This window comes from Euprymna scolopes, chromosome 26 (assembly GCF_053919585.1).
Source record: "Euprymna scolopes isolate OS-2025 chromosome 26, ASM5391958v1, whole genome shotgun sequence".
In the NCBI taxonomy this organism is placed as follows: domain Eukaryota; kingdom Metazoa; phylum Mollusca; class Cephalopoda; order Sepiida; family Sepiolidae; genus Euprymna; species Euprymna scolopes.
This window is the reverse complement of record NC_136507.1, coordinates 50,319,774-50,341,118: the sequence shown is the minus strand read 5'-3', so window position 1 is coordinate 50,341,118 and position 21,345 is coordinate 50,319,774. Positions and strand designations below refer to the sequence as shown.

At 31.5% G+C, this 21,345-nt stretch overlaps 1 protein-coding gene across 1 annotated transcript in view; it reads left to right on the top strand.

Annotated features, from left to right (window-relative positions):
* LOC145248025 (methylosome protein WDR77-like) overlaps positions 1-21,345 on the top strand; it is a 204,385-nt gene that overhangs the window by 136,572 nt on the left and 46,468 nt on the right. The window contains exons 4-5 of the mRNA XM_080109735.1: positions 1,396-1,445; positions 7,364-7,434. Of these exons, the coding sequence (XP_079965861.1) occupies positions 1,396-1,445; positions 7,364-7,434 (121 nt within the window). The remainder of the gene's footprint in view (positions 1-1,395; positions 1,446-7,363; positions 7,435-21,345) is intronic.

Genomic DNA, 21,345 nt, shown 5'->3' with positions numbered 1-21,345 from the left:
TCTCTGATTCACTTTCCTCTGATCCTAAACACATGGTGCAATGGGAGGAAGTGGTTGGTTAATTTTAATGCATCTAAAACAATGCTTCTATCTTTTACATCATTAATGATCTGATCAGTCTGGCATCAATTGAAATGAATAGCTCTTGTCTTGTTTTTGAGAGGCTCCATGTTTTGACAAGGTTGTGGGTATGATTGTTACTCTTGATCTGAAATGGAATACGTACATCAAATCTGTTGCCAAGGTCGCTGGAAAAATAGTGGATCATTCTACCACTCCAGTAGATATCTGATATGATTGCTGATGCAATTCTCTACTTGTATAAGAGCAAAGTACTGTTGCCACATCTGGGCAGTAGCTGCTAGAAGCAGGTTATCCTGCCTTGACAGAGTTCAAAATAGATTGTAGCCTAGTAGGGGATGTCCTTTTTCTCTTCCCTGCGATCTCTTCCACAGAAGAGATGTTGCGAGCCTGTCTCTGCTCTATCATGCTCATCTGACTCCAATCTATGATCCTCCCTTACTAAACTTTCATGAAAAATATTCGTCGAGCTGAAACCACTATCAATAATTTTCCCCACTCTTTGTCTGTGCCGAAACCTCAATGTAGATTTCATGAATAAATTAGAACTGCACGCCTGTGGAACTCTTTTGTTTTCCTGCTTTCCAGCTGACTACAATATGGTCATCTTCAAGTCCAACATAAACAAGTACTTTGAGCCATCCCCTTTACCAAATAAATCCAATTAACCAAATTTCCACTTCTAACAATTACTACGATATGTCCTATTGACTACCATCCACTCATTAATCCTTATCTTCAAGGCTTCCTTATCTTCAAGGCTCCAGGCTTTGATAAATAGTCAATCATTTGTTTAAAAAAAAAAATTAATTGGAAGCTTTTCTCAAACATAACTCAATCCCAAAAGTAAGGGATATTTTAGCAAATATCTTATGTGATTAATATATGCAGGGAAAAGCCTTAGGGAAATAAATGTTGATTAACTTGGCTTTACTATAATATTCAGATTTTATGGGTTATTTAATGCTTAGAATAATAAATAACATCACCAAATAATTTTTGGGCCTGACATATTGATAGCGCAACTAATAAAAAATAAAATAAAATCTATATGAGTTTTTCTTGTGAATATTAGGCTGACTAGTTTGAATGTGTTATTTATCAGACATGATGATAGACTCACAAATATGTTTTGTCTTGAGAAACTATTCTACCAGACATTATTCCCTTATTTCAAATGGGTTTCATTGTTTGTCACCTAAGGCTTTCTCATTCGTTTGTGTTGACAGGACTCCTTTAGTTTTTTGTTTTTTTTAAACTATTTGTATGCATTTTTCTTTTTTAAATGGATTTTTTTTTTTTTTTTTATTACAGTTTGAAAATTTGGGATTTAGAAACGCTTAACTCAACATCAACATATCGAGGTAAGTAAATGGTTCTGTAGTTCAGCGGCATTTGTTCTTTCAAGCATATTTTGTTGAATAAGATATTCAATTAGAATTGTTGGTCTTTCTTTCTAAAATTCTAACAAACCTTCACAAATGATCAAGTGTCATCTCGCCTAATCAGAATATACATGGGACTGTGGACACTTGTAAATTTAAGTTTCCCTATAAACTTCCTCCTTTTGGAGGAAACCAGCTGAATCTGCCTTATTACCATAAAGTCTGTCACAGTTTATGCAATTCAGTAATAGTAAGAAAATTAATGTTTTGCATATTTGTTATTCATTTGTGGTAGCAAAAGAAATGAAAGAAATTGGATCTTTAATGTTGTATTTGTTTTGGAAGTTTTAAATTTTTTACTCTGGTAACTAGAGGAGGGTAATGACAGCACACTTTACTTTGAAAAGAAAAATCTCAGATTAAAGTTTAAATTTTATATACACACACACACACACACACACACACGCAAGAAAATAATTGATGACGGTTCAAACTTAAATAAATTTTATTTGATCATCAAATAAATAAAGAAAAAAATGTAAACCATAAAGAAAACTGTATAGATCATGGTATTTCAGAGTTTTATGTTTCTCATCCGAAGAGAAAGGGCAAGGTTATATGCAGAAAAAAAATCTGGTATAAGAACATTTATCTAAAAATAAAAATATACTATGAGTATATAAGAGGCTGAATAGAAAGTAAAGAAAGAAGAAATACAAAAGTATAGATAAAGTATATAGGAAGAAATATGAAAAATAAGGAAAAACAAGATAATTAGTAATATCTTTATCATTTTATCTCCTATATAATATTCTGATTACAGAAATTCATCTCTGGACCAAAGTACCGTAGGGTTGCAGCAACAGATACCACATACAAATTTATTGTCTAGACTATTAATCACTATCTTATGTAACTTTAGAACAACATTTTAGACACATTTAGCCGTTGAATAAAACCCTACGTTTCATCCTAGGAACAACATCATCACAATCATAACCATCTTTAGAGGAAGTAGTTCCTATTTTTCCTTTTAAATAACAAGTCCTCCTACCACCTTCTCAGTTATCACCAAGAAGATTTCTGCACTTTCGACAGATAGTTTCACCCTTATTTACTGAATCATATACTCATAGACATAACATAATGTTTCTATTTCCCAATTCAAAAATAATAAATTCTCCCTTTCTCACATTCTGCCAAATCTCATTGGCTGAGAGCTGAACATTCGTTTATTCCAGAATCTACATCTTATTACAAAAATAAACACTCCAGAACTTTTCAAAGGTAGTGTCACTCTCTACAAAAGGCAATCATTTTAAATAAATTAAACCAATTACAAACATAATAACCTACTGCAACACATCGAGACCTGTTTATAAGCCAAGAATTCTCTTATTTTTACAGTAAATATACTGTAGATGTTGATCGTTCTCATAAATTTACGGTACGCTTTTGTGTTTACATAAATCATACATTTTAATGAATATTGTTTTTTGACACATCGGCACATGCTTTTATAAGCCATTATATCTTTTTTTTTTTCTTTTTTTTAACTAGATAAATCTTTCTTTCTAACTAAAATTTTTAAATTCTAAAATACACTAAATAAAAAAAAAAAATAAAACAGATTAAGTGAATAATATAGCCAGGACCCGGATTCTGCTGAGACCTTACACAGTGAACTATATTGCTTGACTCTAACATTTAACTATTACCAGAAATGGACAGTTTTTATATTTCTAAATCTCCTTAAGTGTGATTTTAAAGCCTTTAAACTGTCTATTTCTGACTGTTTGCAAAGAGTATAAGTGTGCCTGGTCGTGTGTGCATGTCCGCATGTGTGCATGTGCATGTCTGTGCAATACAAATCAACTTAATGCTTGCGTCCACCAAACTCAGCCATGGCAATGCATGGCCGAGCGGGTACAGCTAGTTATCGATATATCTATAACATTGATTTTTTTTCTCGCTCTGACATTAATATTAAAAGCTTACTTTTTCTATTTAAAATCATTAAAATGAACTTAATTTAGAATTTAAGATAAAAACATTTTAGCATACTGATATATATATGCATGCGCGCACGTGACATTTCTCTGAATATTTGGTCTACAGATAATAGAGTATTTGGACCTTGGGAACACTTTCGATTTGGTTTATAGCCTGTAAAAGTAGCTGTGGAGTTAAAATTAAAAAAATCAAAAAACAATTGATCTTGGCAGGAGTAAAGTGAATAACTTCTGAGCATGTGTACATGTATATTTTTAGGTTGAAGTCACTTAATTTTAGCCTTTTTTTATCCATCTGGTAATAGCTCAAATGGTAACAATGACGGTTGAGTTGTTAAATGACAACTATGTTTGGAGTGCTTACAAGAAGTAAAATGTTGAGATCAAACATAATACTTGCATGCACATGTTTAAGTTTCTGTATGAATTAAAATAATATTGATATAATATTTGTGCATATTTTACAACAGTCAACGCCAGGTGGCCTGCTAGTTTTTAATAAAACAGAAATTTCATTTTCCTTGCTTGTCTCCTCATCGTCATAATAACTTTCCATGACCATAAAATTTACCCCCATAAAACACTGAACACTTTCAAATGTGTACATTAATGTTAGTTTATTCTTAGTTATTTCATTTCCAACTTATGATGGTGGCCATGTGGTAATGTCTCAGGCTGGAATGCTACAAATTTTGCTTTTGATTTCAGTTTCGATTCTAGCTGATGGTACCCAAGTCAAATTTTTTTTTTAACTTTTGAAATCACGACTATGATATATAATATTATATGAAATAATCAATAGAGAATTGACTCTATTATAATATATGCAAAATCTAGATAAAATAAAATATATTTAAGCATATTTTTCAATTACATAATATTTAACTAATGTGCGGGTTTGTGTGTGTGTGTGTATCATTCAAACAGGGCGGTATTTGACTATATGGTTAAGTGTTAGTTTTACTCATTTAAAACTGCTTTAAAGCTTCACTGCTCACTCATTTTGTGATCAAATTTGAAACAAGTTTTATAGTTCATATGTCACCTTCTCAGCTCTATTTTGAACTAAAAATTTTCAATTTAACAAAAGTTATAATAAAATTACTGGTGTTAAAAAGTCTTTAGAATAAGTAAGGAACATGAAAGACGGTTTCTTCTGATTGGCTATTGGTTACCATAGTAACTTTTAGAAAACACATTAGTTTGATCATCGATGATAAGAGAAAGAATCTCTCGTATGTCAACACGACATACGCACAGCAATAGTTTCACACACTCTTCTTATGCATAATTAGTCAATTGAATGGACAAAAGATTCTTTTGCATAGCCAGCAACATAGGTTAGTTAATTGTTTCAGTTATTTGTTTCCAACTAAGTGTTCTCCGGTTCTTCTTGGCCTTGCTTGTTTGGAAAAAACACTTTCCACTGCAGACATAATGAGGACGACCATTATCACTACAGGCAATGAATAATTCACTTTGCATATTAGCCCTGCTACAGATCATTGCAAAATGACCCATGTAGATGTTAATATGGTGGAAGATTTATATGATATTTTATTCCTCAAATGTTTGGCTGATATGATTGCAATGAATTTGCGATGGGCTTAGTATCTCCATGGTGACTTCAAAATTATCTTGACAGCTGAGGCGAGAACTGCCCTTTGTTATCTGTCAAGATTTTCTTGTCAGTGAATAAATAACCGCTGCTAAAACTTCTATCAGAAATTATTCCTTTATGAAAATTAATCAAAGAATCTGACAAGAGAAATATTGATTGGCTAGCTTTGAGCAGTTATTTATAATTAAGTTGATTTATGATAGTAATGGTGATTTTTGGTTGGTCTGCCATGCCAGGAAGTTTACTCAATACTAGAACTCTGTAGATATTTCACAATTGTGTTTTTTGTTGAAATTAAATTAGAAGTAAAACATTTTTTATATATTCATATGATCTGGATTCATCAGACTACTGTTCTCATCTTGAGTGTCCTATGAATCCAAATACGAATAACTAATTCTCATCTCAAAAATTCAGAAACGCCATTATTTATATTTATAAAATAATGAGATAGCTTCTCAAAGATGCATATGTTATTTTTCTGTGATTTTAGATTTTTTTCTTACTATTATCTATTGAAATAAAAAAAAATCCAATCACTAAAACTTGGTTCAATTTTATTTTAAAAAAATGTAATTACGAAATTAAACTAATCAATGCATTCCGGCTTCTTTGTGAACAAGTCGTTTTAATTTTTTGTTAATGGTTAAAAAAGTTCAGTTCTTTGCAAAACTTTATGCAAAGCTTTGGAAGTTATGTGCAATAATTTTGTAAAAGATGGAAACAATTTTATTTTAGCAATTTTGTTTTCAACAATTTAGTTCACTTAATAATTTATTGACCAAAAGATCAGATAATAATCAAATTTAACTTTCAAATTCTACTTAAAATATTAGAATAAATGGAGCTGCATAGTTTTATAAATGAAAAGACAAAATGAAATTGAAAATTACTCCACAGGAATACAGTTAGGCTTGTATAAAGTTATTTATAACTGTTGTTTATTATTATAATTTTTTTTTTTTTCCTGAATAAAACCCAAAAGTTGTTCTGTTGTTTTTAACAACATTTCTTCTACAGAATCAGTTGTCATCTTCTTGTTTTATACGCTTTGTGTATGCAAAAAAAAAGAAAAGACCTGTATTAATCCTTTTCTACATTGAGTTTGGGTAAATTATATCCTTTTGATTCAAGGCATGTGCATTGGCAGTATTTTGGTTGTGCTAAGTGAAAGACAAGCAGAATTATTAGATAGATGCCATTAAATTTCATTAGCATCTCTAAACTTATTAAGAAAGATTATTATGAAATTGTCAATATTTGAACTTGTGATGTTAAGACTTAAACTCCAATATATGATAACCTCTTTCCTTTGAAAACTTGATAAACATTAAAATAAATTATTTTTGTCAAATTGTTTTAACAAAAAAAAAAAAAAATAAAACAAATGAGGGAACATATCCATTTTACATGTTGATCAAAAAAGAATCAAAATATTATCAACAATGACATTTTCCTTTTTTGTTTTTCTTTCAAATTAAATAAAAATTCACAAAAATGCATAAAATGGAAGAACTTGTGAAATCAGAAGATTTTCTGTAAGCCTCTATCTTCAAATCTGGAGAAAGAAAATGGTTAATTCTTATCTCTGTAAATGCAAATGCTATATTGAAGGCAGCAGAAGAAAAAATGCTGACAGAAAAAGTGATGAAACTTGGTTAACAATAAAATTTGGTAGATGTGAGAAATGTTGTACACGTGTGTATAAAGAATTGGAAGAGAGGGTGTTGAAATTTGTGTAAAAATATCCACTTCTTCAGGATGTGTGAATTTCACATTAGGTTGGCCAAGCCAGTTGAAAAAAATGAATGACTATTCATGCTGACTATTTATGTAGATGACAAAGAAAAATAGTACCACGTTCAGAGCTTGGTGTGAGATATTCAAACTGGTATATATTTTGCTTTAAGATGTGCTACTTTATGCATGAAAAATATTTTTGAATGAAGTCAAAATGTGGAATTGTCTTCCGTTTTCCTGCTTTCCAGCTGACTACAATATGGTTGTCTTCAAGTCCAACGTAAACAAGTTCTTGATGAGCCTTTCCACTTAAGTTACCGAATTTCCATTACTAACGATTACTATATTGTCTAATTGACTACTGTACACGCTTAACTCTTATCCTCGAGTGGTCTCTGGCCTTGATAAGTGGTTATGTCTATGTAAAAAAAAAAAAGAAGTCAATGTTATTTAAACATCAATTATTGAAAAGATGATGTATTTTTTTCTCTCTTCATTTATTGTTTCTGTATTTTATTTGCTAGCTCATTCCAACATTGTATGGTCAGCACAATATCACCCAACAGAATCTGATATATTTCTTTCTTGTTCACAGGTAAGAAAAATGTTTTGATATATTTTTTTTAATCATCATTATCTATTATATAAGTGTGCATGTATCCAGCTAAAAGTAAAAAAATTACACGACACACCAACAAAACTGATATTCTTCTTCAGTGCTTCCTTGGACAGCATACAGACCTCCTCTTCCTCTTTTCTTTTTTTTAATTATTTTCCTTATTTTTTTTTTTTTTTTTTTTTTCGTCATTTCTTTGAAGGAGTCATCAGAAACAAACTAGTTGTGGGTGGGAGCATTTAGAATGTTTCTTTTTTTTGGTTTTCCAACAACATTTTGCATGAAACTTTAACTAAAATATATTCAGCTTCTGGGCCAGAATCAAAGTGTAGCATCTGTTTTGTCCTTCTTCCTGAGGTGGGAATATATATATATATATATATATATATATATATATATATATATATATAGAGAGAGAGAGAGAGAGAACGACATATGTTTAAAAGATGTTGTCAATGTCTTTGAGCTATTGTTGGCTGTCTATGCTAATCAACCAAAAAATGAAAAATAAATCATGCACTTCATTAATTTTCTGATTTCAATGATAACATTTAAATTTGTCAAATTATTGATTCTAAATCCCTAATAATTAAAAAATAGTTGTTTTTCTAATCTAAATATTTAAGCCTTTTAAATTATTTTTTATTATTTCTGTCTAATAAAGGTTCCATTTTATTTCACAGAACACAGAAATAAAGATATTAAAAGATGCTTGAGAAGAAACCTATTTTGAACCACAATGTACAAAAGAGCAAATCTTTAGGGTTTTTTTTTCTCTTCAAGACTTACATGGGACAACATCATAACGAAGATGGCGTCACCTTTTGGTATTAACTAACTTGTGGAAATTATATGGAGTTAACATATTGTAATCGGATACCTTTTAAAATATTTCCTTTTTTTTTTTTTTTTTTTTTTTTCAATCTAACACAACATCTATCTATGCAAATATATTTTAGCTAATATTTATACTGGCAAACATACCTGCCAATATTATATCTTCTGTGAAAATATTTTATCAATACTTATTTTTAGTAGCTGGTATATTCAAGAAAAAGATTACAATGATTTTAACATTATCTAGATTTTATTGATTAACTTATATTATTATTAATTTCAGTTGTTTCTGACTGAACTGCCCTTATTTCTCAGACTTTACATAATGATCTTACTTTATTAGAATATTTACACAAACTAATTCTTGCAAATTTTTCCTATTTCTTGGGATTAAGCTAACCAATCATTCATTGACTATCATAATGTGAATACAACCAACCTCAAAGTCAAACCTTGTCAATCATACTATATGACCTGTTGCACCTTACAAATTATTGACACCAAGTTGCATATTCAAATCCAAAATGAAGGATTGCAGATGAAGTCACAGAATAATTAACAAAGACCCTCTTTCTTTCATGTTAAGAATGGTTTCTAAATAATATTATTTTGAAACCATTCTCATTGGAGGAAGGAATCCATTAACTATTCTGTATTTTCACTGAGTTGCTCATTTCACAACTGAACTTCTGTCAAGATATTGCTAAAGTCGAATGGCATAGAGAAATCAAAGAAAATAACCAGAAGCAATGCTGAAATAAGCGGAGAGCAACTGATGCTATTTTCAAATTTTTTTTCTAGAGGAGTTGCTCTATCAAAACTTAACCATATCATCAACCCTGCTAGTTCACCCGCAGTAAGAGGGAAGAAAAGATGGATTTATACCATTTGAAAGGGTATTAGACATTTTCAACTTCTTCCACCAAAGTTACAGTGCTTGGTCTTCTGAAATTGTTACCCATCTAAGTACTTGGTCAGACTCAACACTGCTCTTTAAACAGTGTTTCAATGTCAGCCGTAACCCAATTCTTTAGTTACAGGCTTAAAAAATACATGTTAGCTATTATTTTTTTCAGTTATTTTGAGAAAAGTTTTCTACTTGTAAGAGTTGCAATCAAAGCAAACTGACCATAGGTTTCCAGTGTAATCAATTATCTATGCAAGGTCAACTCCTATTCAAGAATGTTTATCATTTTCTGGTCTGATGCATAAGAAGCAGATAGTTATTTGGCTGTTGGTAACTCTACTGTATGCTATTAGGACTGTTTTTGAACTTAAGATTACAAGGCCAATTCCCAAACCATTATATATTCATAGAACTAGTGCTACCTATTACCAAACTCCTAATGGAAGGTTGTTTCATTAAAATTGGAAATTCCAATTTTATTTTTATTTTTTTTAAACAAATTATAAGTTTGTTTACGTAGATTAATGTCCTTGTGTGTGTGTGTGGGGGGGTCTTCCATATGTGCAGGCTCATGAGTTTTCAAAAAGTAAAGTGGTTGATTATAGTCGGAAGCAACCTACGATGTAAAGGAGAGCACCATTCCTTACCCTAGTTACTTTTGATCCTCACTCGCCCTTTATAATGGTGAATGTTTAACAAATACAATTTTTTTGAATCTTCAATATAACTTTACTTTCTTGGTTTCCCAGCTCATTGGCAAAACTCAAACAATTATGCCAAATAGGCCAGTAATAAAATTTCTAAAATGTAAAGTAAATAATACTTAGCTTAAGCACTTAATTATGGTGGGTCCTAATAAACTATAATCTTGGACCATTTTCCACCTCTCCTTAACACTAACCCAGTTTAATAATACTAATTAGTAGGGCTGTGTCAACAGAACATTCTTTTCATTCTTTTGACTCTCGGGTACATATTTAACACAGTTAGACACACTTAATCTGTGGATAATCAGATTTCTAGGGGCTTCTGCAAAAATCATCATATTTTAAAAAACAAAGCACTTTAAGTCCTCAAAATACTACCGTTTTGTTCAAAAGTGAATATACTTTCAAATGAATTAATAAATAATAATGTACATTATATATTTTTAAAGTTTTAAGCAAATAAAGTGATAAAAATCTGAACATCATAAAACAGCGTTTTTGGTAAGGTTTTGTAAAGACCTCCCCTTTTTTTTAATAAATGCTCGTACTGCATTTGTATTAATTTTGTCATGAAATTTGGAAACTAACCAGAAGATATGCCACTTTTAATAGTTTGGGGTGTCCTAAACACTCTTTTTTGTTTTGTTTTTAAAAAAAAAAGGCTTAAATATTACAAGTATTGAAAAATTTTGAAAAGAATTGTCTTCAGACACTCACTGTTATATAAAACAATCTTTTTATTGTTTTTATCCATTAAAAGTATAATTGTGTTTTCTCTTGTGCTACCACAAGAGAAAACACAATTATACTTTTAATGGATAAAAACAATAAAAAAAAATCATGATACCCGGAAAAAAATCGTTTTCAGTTTGAGTGTAGACTGTCTTGTAGCAGCAGTAGTAGCAGCATACAGGCATTTCTTTTGTGATTGTTGATTTTTATTCCGGAACAAAATTTTTTTTTTTTTTTTAAATTGAAAAATGAATATAAAAAAGTTCTCACATGTTTAGTTAGAGCTATTTTGTTATCAACCATATAAATATTTTTAAACTTTGGCCAATGGTCAAATTATAAAAATATTGTTGAAAAGACAAGAAAATAAGCTTTCTAAATGTATAACTTGCATGCATTAGTTTTTAATGGTGAATTAAACAGTGTTTTGCTTTGAATGTGAAATATGATTTTTTTAGTTCATGTGTACGAGCGGTATCCTCACCTCTATATTTTAAATTTTCATCTTTTTTACAATATTTTCAGCAGATTATTATTGAGTGGAAACTAATCTACCTGATTATCCAAAAAAAAAAAAAAAAAAAAATGCAAAATCAATATTTAAATATTCATAGGAAGTTGTCAGCTTTAGCAAAAAGTTGTTTTTTTTATATTTAAATAGGTGGGCAAAAAATACTTGATACTTTTCCAAACGTCACATTTTTTGTTAGTGACGCCACTTGTTTTAAATAAAATTTATTTTTCTTTGCCATAATTCTTGCAAAGTTTCACACCTCTTATTTACATAAGTTTACATATTCAAAAGTAATTTGATGTTCAAAATCTAAGTCATAACATTTTTAAAAGCCAATAATTATGAGCCACTAACTGTAAATATGGGTGTCAAACACCCTCTTAAAAAAAAAATTCCCTTTATCCTACTTCTAACCCTAGGTATGAGTGGCAAGCCTCCTCCTAAAACCTTCTTTAGCCCTAACAATGATGTTAAGTCCAAGTGGCAAGCTCCCCATCAAGCAAAATTCCTCAGTAAGCTACATATAAGCATTAAAAAAAAAAAAAAAACAGATGTTTCCTTAAAGATAAGGGCACATGATTTATCTCTCATAAAAAAATAGATTGGTCAACAGTCCTAAAATGCTAGAATGGTCTCGAAATGGTGAATTATTTTACATTAAATTTATGTGAAACCAACCTCCACTCTAAATTCTAAAATTGTTTTGTTTTGTTTCTATCAAGTCTTCAGGATGTTCACACATAATTTTCCTTAGCCCTATCATTAACCCAAAATCAGTGGACCCCCCCCCCTTTCATAATTGCACAAAGACCCTCTTAAAACCACATATAACCGTGTTTAGAAAAAAAAAAAAACCGTACCCAGGATTTATCTCACATCGAAAAAAGTGGTTAATTGTACTAAAATGCTAGAATGGCTCAAAATGGGGAATCATTTTACATTAAGTTCTAAAATAATTTTTGTTTATCTTTCATTAAAGTTTTTCAAGGTATTAACACGTAATTGTCTACAAAGGTAGAATCACATATTTTGGAGAGGTGGTCAGATGGGGAGGGGTAACAATACAATACAACAATATCAAAAAAATATTACAATATACTCATTTTTAAACAGTTCTAGATTTAAATTTCAGTTTTTTGTACATATAACGCATTACAACTTAGCTTTGAGTTCTCTAACTACTTTTCTGTTTATGGGTACATGGAATGTAGAAGGAATTGCAACATATTCATGTGCATTTACTGCAGATTATTTGGAAACCATTAATTTCTGGAGATTTTCAGTAGCATATTCTGGTTCCTTGCACAAAAATACACTCATATAGCAAATTTTATTGCTTAATCTTGTGTTTTAACAAAGATATAACATTTTTACTGAAAAAACAGTGTAAAAAATGTGACAAAACACACATGGTCTTAAAGAGGGGAAATATTCAAAAGTGCAAGGTACAAAAATAGTTATAACTTCATTAATTTTAATTGGATTTTAAAAAAATTAAAAAGATTCTTTCTTGGCTTATCAAGCCACTGTCATTATTGAAATATGTTAAGCCATTTCAATTTTGTCATGTGTATTTGTAAGCAGTGTGTTCCACAGACAGTGTCATTGCAAAGAAGCTCTCTCCATGAAAATTCCACTTGATGCTAGCACATGGAGAGAGAGGGGAAAAGTTTTTTTATGCTGTAATTGCAAGAGGAGTTCTTGCTGTGAATGTCTTACAAGGAGAAACCAGAGATTAACGCTTAGTCGAGCATGTTTCATGCAAATATCGATAGTAATCATGTCTTTTGTGATAGCGGTTATTTATAGAATGGAAGAAATTACCTCTCTTCCCCACTAGATTCTAATCATAGAAATGCAAATTTGGTAGTACTAGTCATCTAAACTGAAATAGCCTGTGAAATTTTAGCAATATTCAATTAGATTTGGCTCAACACATTTTTATTGAAACATAAAATATGGAATTCAAAAATTCAAAAAATTGTTTACTTTTTCTGTTGTCTTTGACCATTATTTTTTAACCTGGAGTCATATAAAGGCACACAATTAGCATTATTTGAATACTTATTTTATTCTCTTGCCATCCATATAATTATTTTAAAAATTAACCCACAAATAAGAAAGATATAGCTTATTGCACATTAGGTGTGAAATTTTGCCGATATCCCCAAAAAAAAATAAATAAATAAACTAAATTAAAGTAATAGCACTTGCTTTTTGTTTTATGTGTTTTTGAAGGACTGTATTTGATTTTGGCTGAAGCTGTTGCCTAGAAATAATTATAGCATTCAAAACATTAAATTAAATACTAGTTTTGACGAAATTCATTCATGAAAAGGAAATTTTTATCAATAAGAATATTATGTAACCCAATGGTTGTGGTAGTACACCTGAGCAAAAAGATGTGTACTAACCGTAAGTCCTGGTGGCAACACTTTTAACATTTAGTGCTGGACCCCTCAAAGTTTGACCAGACACACAGAAATTTACTACTCTGATGCCCTGAGTGCACAAAACGTGCAACAACCCTAAGTCCCTGTAGCAACACTTTTAGCATGCTATCTGATCTATGACCCGGACAGGTCTCATGTCAAACATAGTGGTTTAATTTGTTCTTGGATGATCCCATGTTAGTTGATGTCATTTCTCTCCACTGCAGCTGAAGCATTGGGTATCAGGACAGGTCTGGAAACAATGGAGTCATTTTCAAATCAACAGGCAATCAGTAATTAAAACGATATCAAAGATTATTTTATCAAAAAATTATTTGCATAAAATAATTCAATATATAGTTCATACAATAAAAAGGAAATGAGATAAGTTTGGGTTTCTCTGAACTTAAAACAAATTCTTTTCTGGGTGCAGGAATTTTAACTGAATCAAATTCTTTCAAATAGCATTCTTCCACTTAGCAATTTTGAAGCTAGTTCTCCAGATTAAAATTTTTTTAATAGCTTATAAGGCAGAGACCTGTATCTTTTAGCCAGCCAGAGAAAAAGGGGCCTGATTGACAGCCCCTCTAACCGATACCAGTTAGATTTGTTTAACAATTATTTCTGTTTATCATTTGAGATATTCATTTTTGTAATATCTCCAAAAAGCAAATATCTCATCATCAGATATGATACTGTATGAAACTGATAACACCATCTGCTTTGTCTAGTATGCAACATAACAAAAGACAAGTTTTTTTCTTTCAGATAACTATACTCTTAAACATACCTGCTCTATCTAATATATTGAGCATTCTTTTATTACTTTATACTGCTAACTAGATATGATAGTGTACTATTTATAATATGATCCCTAGGAAATGCAAAGTAGATTTTCTTGTATAAATAGTATAACTGCCTCAGTATCGTTGGATGTAACGATGTTGGTGTTGCTGATAATGATGATGGAAAGAAAGAGCATTGTTAGAAAAGCGCGTTATCAATTTAAAACATGCACACACTTATTTGCAGATATTGATAAAGAAGATAATTTCTTTTGATATAAACGGCCATTAAAAAAAAAAAAAAGAACACTAGCTGAAAACATGATATTCCAATATAAAGATATCTAAAAAAAAAAAAAAAAAAAAAAAAGTCAGAAATGGCGCCTTTTGGCAATTTGATAATTTCATCTGAATAGGCTACCCTTGTTAAGGAAAGCAGTTAACCAAATTCTGGAAGTCAGAATTTATTATTGGGTCACCCGAAATATAGGCCAGATATTCTGAGTTTGTGTGGATAAGGAAAAGTCAAGTGTCTATTAATTTATTGCCCAGAGAATTTGATCATTCCCAAAAAATAACCAAATTATTTAAATTTTTTTTCACTCGTATGAAATGGTACTTCAAAAATAAAACCTTGGTTATGCAAATGAAGCAAAAAGAGGATGGACCCCCCCACACACACACACACATACACGCGCACGCACGCACGTGAGTGATGGTGAATGAGATCCAATGAAGGGTGAAGATAATGGACTCTCCTATTGGGAGTGGCAGTCAGAGATACAGATTAAGGAAGAAGAAAAGAACATTTTTTCTTTAGAGTTTGAGAATTGCAAAAACTGGCTGAGATTGATTTTCTGTGAATTGTTAACTGAAATTTTTGGAAATTAATGAAAGGCAAAAATAGCCTTGAGGACACACTCTGCCAACTGCCTGGGGTTTTTACACCAGTCAGAGAGAAACTTCTGACTTTAGTCTCACTCTATTCTAAGCCCCTAAATCTTGCACTGTGAAGGGACAAGCACCGACTTTACCAATGGAAGCCGCCAGTCCCAGACCATTTGTATTTAGTCATGACTTACGGATGATCAGAGTTTTGTAACTTTCAGTTAATAATTATTTTTTTGTTTATAAGAAAAATGACCACTTTATTTGTTGATTGCCTGTCGAATTGAAGATGCAGATGGTGAAGACACAGACCAAGCCATTGTGAGAAGAGACCTCAACACGAAGTAGAAGCGACGTACAGCCGGCCAAAGTAAACAGTGTTGCAACTTAGACTTAGGGTCATGCACGTTTTGTGTGTACCAAGTATCTGAGCAGTATTTTCCAATGACCAGTGAGGGTTTGGTCACCTTTGGAGAGTCTACCACTAGACAGTTAAAAGTATAACCACCAGGACTTAGAGTTAGTGCACATTTTCTTGCCCAGGGTGGTATTACATAACAAAACATGTTGATGCTTTGATTTTCCTGGACAATACAGCCTTTAAACATACTTGCTCTATCCAGGAATATAGTAACAAAAGAGAAAGAATTTCTTTCTTCCGGGCAACATTGCATTTAAACACACTTGCTCTACCTAGGATATTGAGTATTTTTTGATGACTATTTAGCACTTACTAGATGTAATTCTGGATCATTACTATTATGAATCCCAGGCAACGTCAAATATAATTACTTGTGTAAAATAATATAACAAAATGTGATGTTGTTTTTACTGAGCAATGCTGCCTTTAGACGTACATGTTCTATCCAGGATATTGAGCAATTTGAATTACCCAACACATAGCACTTACCAGATATCATACTGTATTATTACTCTTATGGCACCCTGGTAAGAAAATCTGTTTTGCAACATAACAAAAGGCAAAGAAGTTCTTTCTCCCAGACAATGCTACTTTTATACACATGCTCTATCTAGTGTATTGAGCACTCTTTTATTACTTTATACCACTTACTAGGTATTCTATTTTTAATATTACCCCCATGCCGAGTAGATTTTTTTTATATATAATAGTATAACATAACTTGGTCATATATATATATATATATATATATATATATTTTTTTTTTTTTTTTTTTTTTTTTTCATGGGCAGCATACACTTTTTGAGCATTTAGATTAACTAACGTATACTACTTAATCAGATATAACGCTGTACTATTTTTATGGCACTCTGGCCATACTATCTGTATCATCTCGTATTCAATATACTAGTAAAAGATCTTTCTCCCGGCAACACTATGTTTAAACACACCACTTTTCAGATATGATATAGCATTATTACTATTCTGACTCCTAGGCAACGGCAATTATATTTTATTGTATAAATAGTATAACAAAACATGGTGACATTGATTTCCCAGGCAATGCGACTTTTAAAAATAATTGCTCTATCCAAGATACTGAGCACTTTGGATTATCTGCTATATACCACTTAACAGATATGAAACTTACCAGTACTTAGTATTTGTATGACTAAATGATGGACTTAGTCATTTCCTTTTTTTGCATGGTGCAGAACTCAAATTTACATATTTTAAGGCCTAAAACTGCACCGTTTGTTTATCTTCACCAGGATTTGACATCCCCTGAGGACATTTGGGGCTAAATGGGGAGGGGGGTTGCTGAACTTAGTCATTTTTTTTATGCCTCGTTCACTGTGCACTCGAGGGGGACCATGCATGCTTCACTTGTTTTCTTTATTTTTGAGCCAAGCCCACCTAATAAAATGTTAGGTTTGTTTTATTAAATACTTATATATGTCCTCAAATAGTGTAAGCACTGCACTTGCTTTTGCTTACATATATTTGTTAGATAATTAGGAGGGCTCCAGAGCACTTCTAAAATCAACCATAATGAGTTTTTTTACCTTCACACTCTCTGTGTGTAAACACACCTAATTTATCTATTGCATTGAAGATATACTACTTAACAATAGTACCACTACAAAGTTATTTTCATTACTCCTGGACAATGAATAAAAAATAAATGCAAAAAGAGGTGAGTGAAAAAAGAATGAAAAATGAAATACAAAAAAAAAAAAAAATGACAAATAATGATAAAAATAAACACTGTACTGGGTGTGCTAGGCAATCTAGTAACAAAAGATAAAGAAGTTATTTCTTTTTGGCAACGCCACATTTAAACACATCTGCTCTATCTAGGATATTGAGCATGATTTTATCACTTTACACCACTTTCTAAATATGATCCTATATTGCTATTATGAAGGCAATGCTTAGTAGATTTTCCTGTATAACGAAATATATGTTGTTTTTCCTGAGCAAGCAAACTTCAAGCATCCTGCTCTATCCAGGATATTGAGCATTTTGGATTTACTTACCTATATGATACCTAAGCAACACCATTTACGTTGTCTAGTATACAACAATAATGAAAGACAAAGAACTTCTTTCTCCTGGAAACGTTGTAGTTAAACATACCTGTTCTAAGATATTGAGCACTCTAGTATATATAACTAATCAGGTATTATACTGTATTATTAGTATCCATAATCCCAGTCAACACTGAATAAATTTTCTTGTATAAAATAGTATAGCAAAACATGTTGGTTTTTTTTCCAGATAACACAACCTTTAATCATACTGCTCTGTCCAGAATAATGAGCACTTACTGATGACTAACATAAACCATCATGCAGGTATAATACTGTATGACTCCCAGGCAATGTCAAGTAGATTTTCTTGTATAAGATACTGTAATAAATCATGGTGATGTTTTCCTTGGCAACTTTGTCTTTAAACATAACTGCTCTAACCAGGATATTGAGCACTTTTGATTGACAAAGCACTTACCAAATAGTAATGGTGATTACTACCACTGAAATCTAAAATTTAGGAGGCTTCCAGAGCACTTCTAAGTTTAACAGAAGGGGAGGTGCAACTAGTGATTAAGCAACCTTGCTTCATTATAGACTGATCAAGCAGTGTCAGTTCCGAAGGGAAGGTAGAGATTAGGTAACCTTTACTTCATAAATTAATGAAGCCATGCTGATTTAAAAGGGAAGATGCAGTTAATGATTAAGCAACCCTTGATTCATCATAGACCAGTAGTCACCAAACTTTTTTTACTGCAGGCTAGATAACTGAAAGAATGACAAACATAGGCCACATAATCATTCTATTCAATACTTGCAAGCCAGAACTGGGGAAAGAAAGCTGAAAAACTAAATTTAGCATTCCATCTTAATCATGGGTGGTGCTCGTGCAATGAGCAAAAACAAAAGCAACCAGCATGTTTATTTACTAAAAAGTTATCAAAGAAAGCGACAACAGTACAAACTAAGCAGCAAAAAATGAAAGGTGAAGGAAACAGAATCTGAAAATGAAAAAGACATTGAATTAGAAATGTAATCAAAATCCTGTCGAAACACAAAAAATGCAGAGGCTGTTTTGGTCACTGTTGAAGCTATGGTTTACCAAAGGTAGGAGAGAGCTGGGAGAAATGAAAGAACAAAGCAATCGGAGGGTCTCCGCAAGCATGAAAATCTAGTATTCTGAACATATTCAAATTGAAATTTTATCACCAAGTTTTGTGTTTCATACGTTTTATCAAGCAAATTCAAGTACTGTTAGCAGGCTAAATAAACTGAATCCAGCCCACAGGCCGTAGTTTGGTGACTGCTGACATGGAGTAATCAATCAGTACCTATTTAGAAGCGGAGGTGTGGTTGGGGTTAGTGCAATTAGAGATTAGAGAATGCTTGCTTAATTATAGACTTACCATGCCCCCCCCCAATCCCCACCATAAGTACTGATGCAATTTCCGGAAGATTTTAAATAAACACTCAGCAGTCAGCAGTTTTTCCAAGTTAATACATAAATATATTGCTTTCTTATAAACTTATTACATAATAACATTAAAAATCCACGAAAAAAAACGAACATCCTCTCACAAAAACTTGTTTAGTTGACCCTCATAGAATTTTTGATCCAGGAAATCAACATTGAAAGCAATATCAAATTTATACTAAACTGTTTTGTATTTTTTATTTTTAGCTGGACATACAAACATATACACAAACATTTGCCCTTTATATATTAGACTAACTGTATCTGTCCGGTGTTGCCCAGGATACAGTGAAGTCCTTTTTACTTTTTAATTTTTATTTGATTGAATATTTTTAAACTTAAGTTAATTCCTGTTGTATTCTTGAATTAAAAATTAATTACCCCCTTGCTGATTTTTATTTTTAGGTGATTATGTAAAAATATTTCATAAATTGTAATAAAGTAGGTTATGATGTTGCCAATTATATGGTACAAAAATAACAAAAAAAAAATTATAGTTAGAAGCAAAGTTGTATTTTTTTATTATTTCAATAAATATTCAATTAACAGTTAAATAATTTGTATTTACCTATAGACAAGAAACATATGCACACTGGAAATATTACCTTACAGTCATAGATTAGTTGAATTAGCAAATTTGGTGCTGACTTTATAGTAATCCATTTATTTTTCTGCTGGGTTATCATATAATTATCTTCTGATAAAAATTTTTTTTTGTTTTTTGACACTGTTTTTTCTTATTATTATTATCTTATTTGCATTTTTTTTTTCTTTCAAAATATCACTTTTTCCTTTGAGAGTAGAAACTTCAATCCCCAATATTTTTGCTCATCCAAATCTAAAGTTCTAAATGCCCTCCCCTTCCCTTTGGGGAAATGTCTGATGACTTTGCCAGGTTCTTTCCTCAACCAACCATTGCACCAACTTTTTTTCCTTCAACAGAAAAATCTTTTAGCTTAGGATAATTGAAATGAATAACATAAAGATTTTAAAAAGCAAGAATGAATGTTTATAAGATGAATTCATTTGATCTGCAGGTTTAGAGATAAAAATTGAATTTCAAACTGAAGCATGACAGAAGTACAGTTTGGATGCATCTTAAAAAAAAATTAATTTTCTTCTAGTACAATGTTGAATATGTATAGCATTCAACTGTAGCAAGATTAGAAGCGGGTGTGCAACAGTAAGATTACAAGAAACATTTCCACATTAACTTAAGCATAAAAGTTGAAATTTCCATCAGAAGTTTAGAATAAGGGTTACTTATCAGGATGTTACATCAAAACAGGCAACTGCTAATAATAAGTAGCTGATAAGCTGATCAAATTTTTCTCTCTTCCTTTTTCTTTACAAACTGCAGAGAAAAGAACGATCTAGCTTTGAGATAGCTATACTCTCCATCTATAGTGATGGGTTAGACATCTCATATGAAGCCATGTCAAAAATTAGGGTAGTATATTATTCTCCTCTTAAAAACCTCTATCATGTACAAGAGTAGTTATGGTCAAATTTGAGCTGGAACATGCATAAAAATCGTTAGGGTATTGTTGGAATTCAGTAAACGCCGCATCCAAGTATGCGTGGATGAGGGAGGCGAGGCTCATCAATTCTGTGCTTTGAGGCATAATGTCAAGCGCTTGTCAGCCAATAAGAAGACATGGGACAAAGATTTTCTGCCAATCATGGATGGTCTTATCTTGGTGTTTACCACACTGATTAAACACAGAAAATGACTTGCTGTTATTTAACTGCTTTTTTGGTGTTTTTTTTTTTTTCTGGGTTTATTGAACAATGAGTGACACAGAAAGTGTTAGTGAGCAACCTGGATCATCACAAAGCAGGAAAGTAAACTAAAGAAAATAATTGCAAAAACAAAGAGGATTATGTTAGTCGTTATTTTGGGTATACAATTGCTGTTCATACAATATGACTGTTTGCAGTGACACGTGGTTTGATAAAGTGACTCAACCTGTTATAGAAAAAATCTTTTAATGAATTCTTGGTTATTGGATAGTATGACATGCAAAATGCATACATCCAGAAGTTAGTTCATTCATAGAGTTCCAGTGAAGTGACACTGTAAACTCAAAGATGCTGCTGACCCTGGCCCAGTCCGGACAGTAAACTACAAGTATACTGTTATTTATGAACATACCAGGT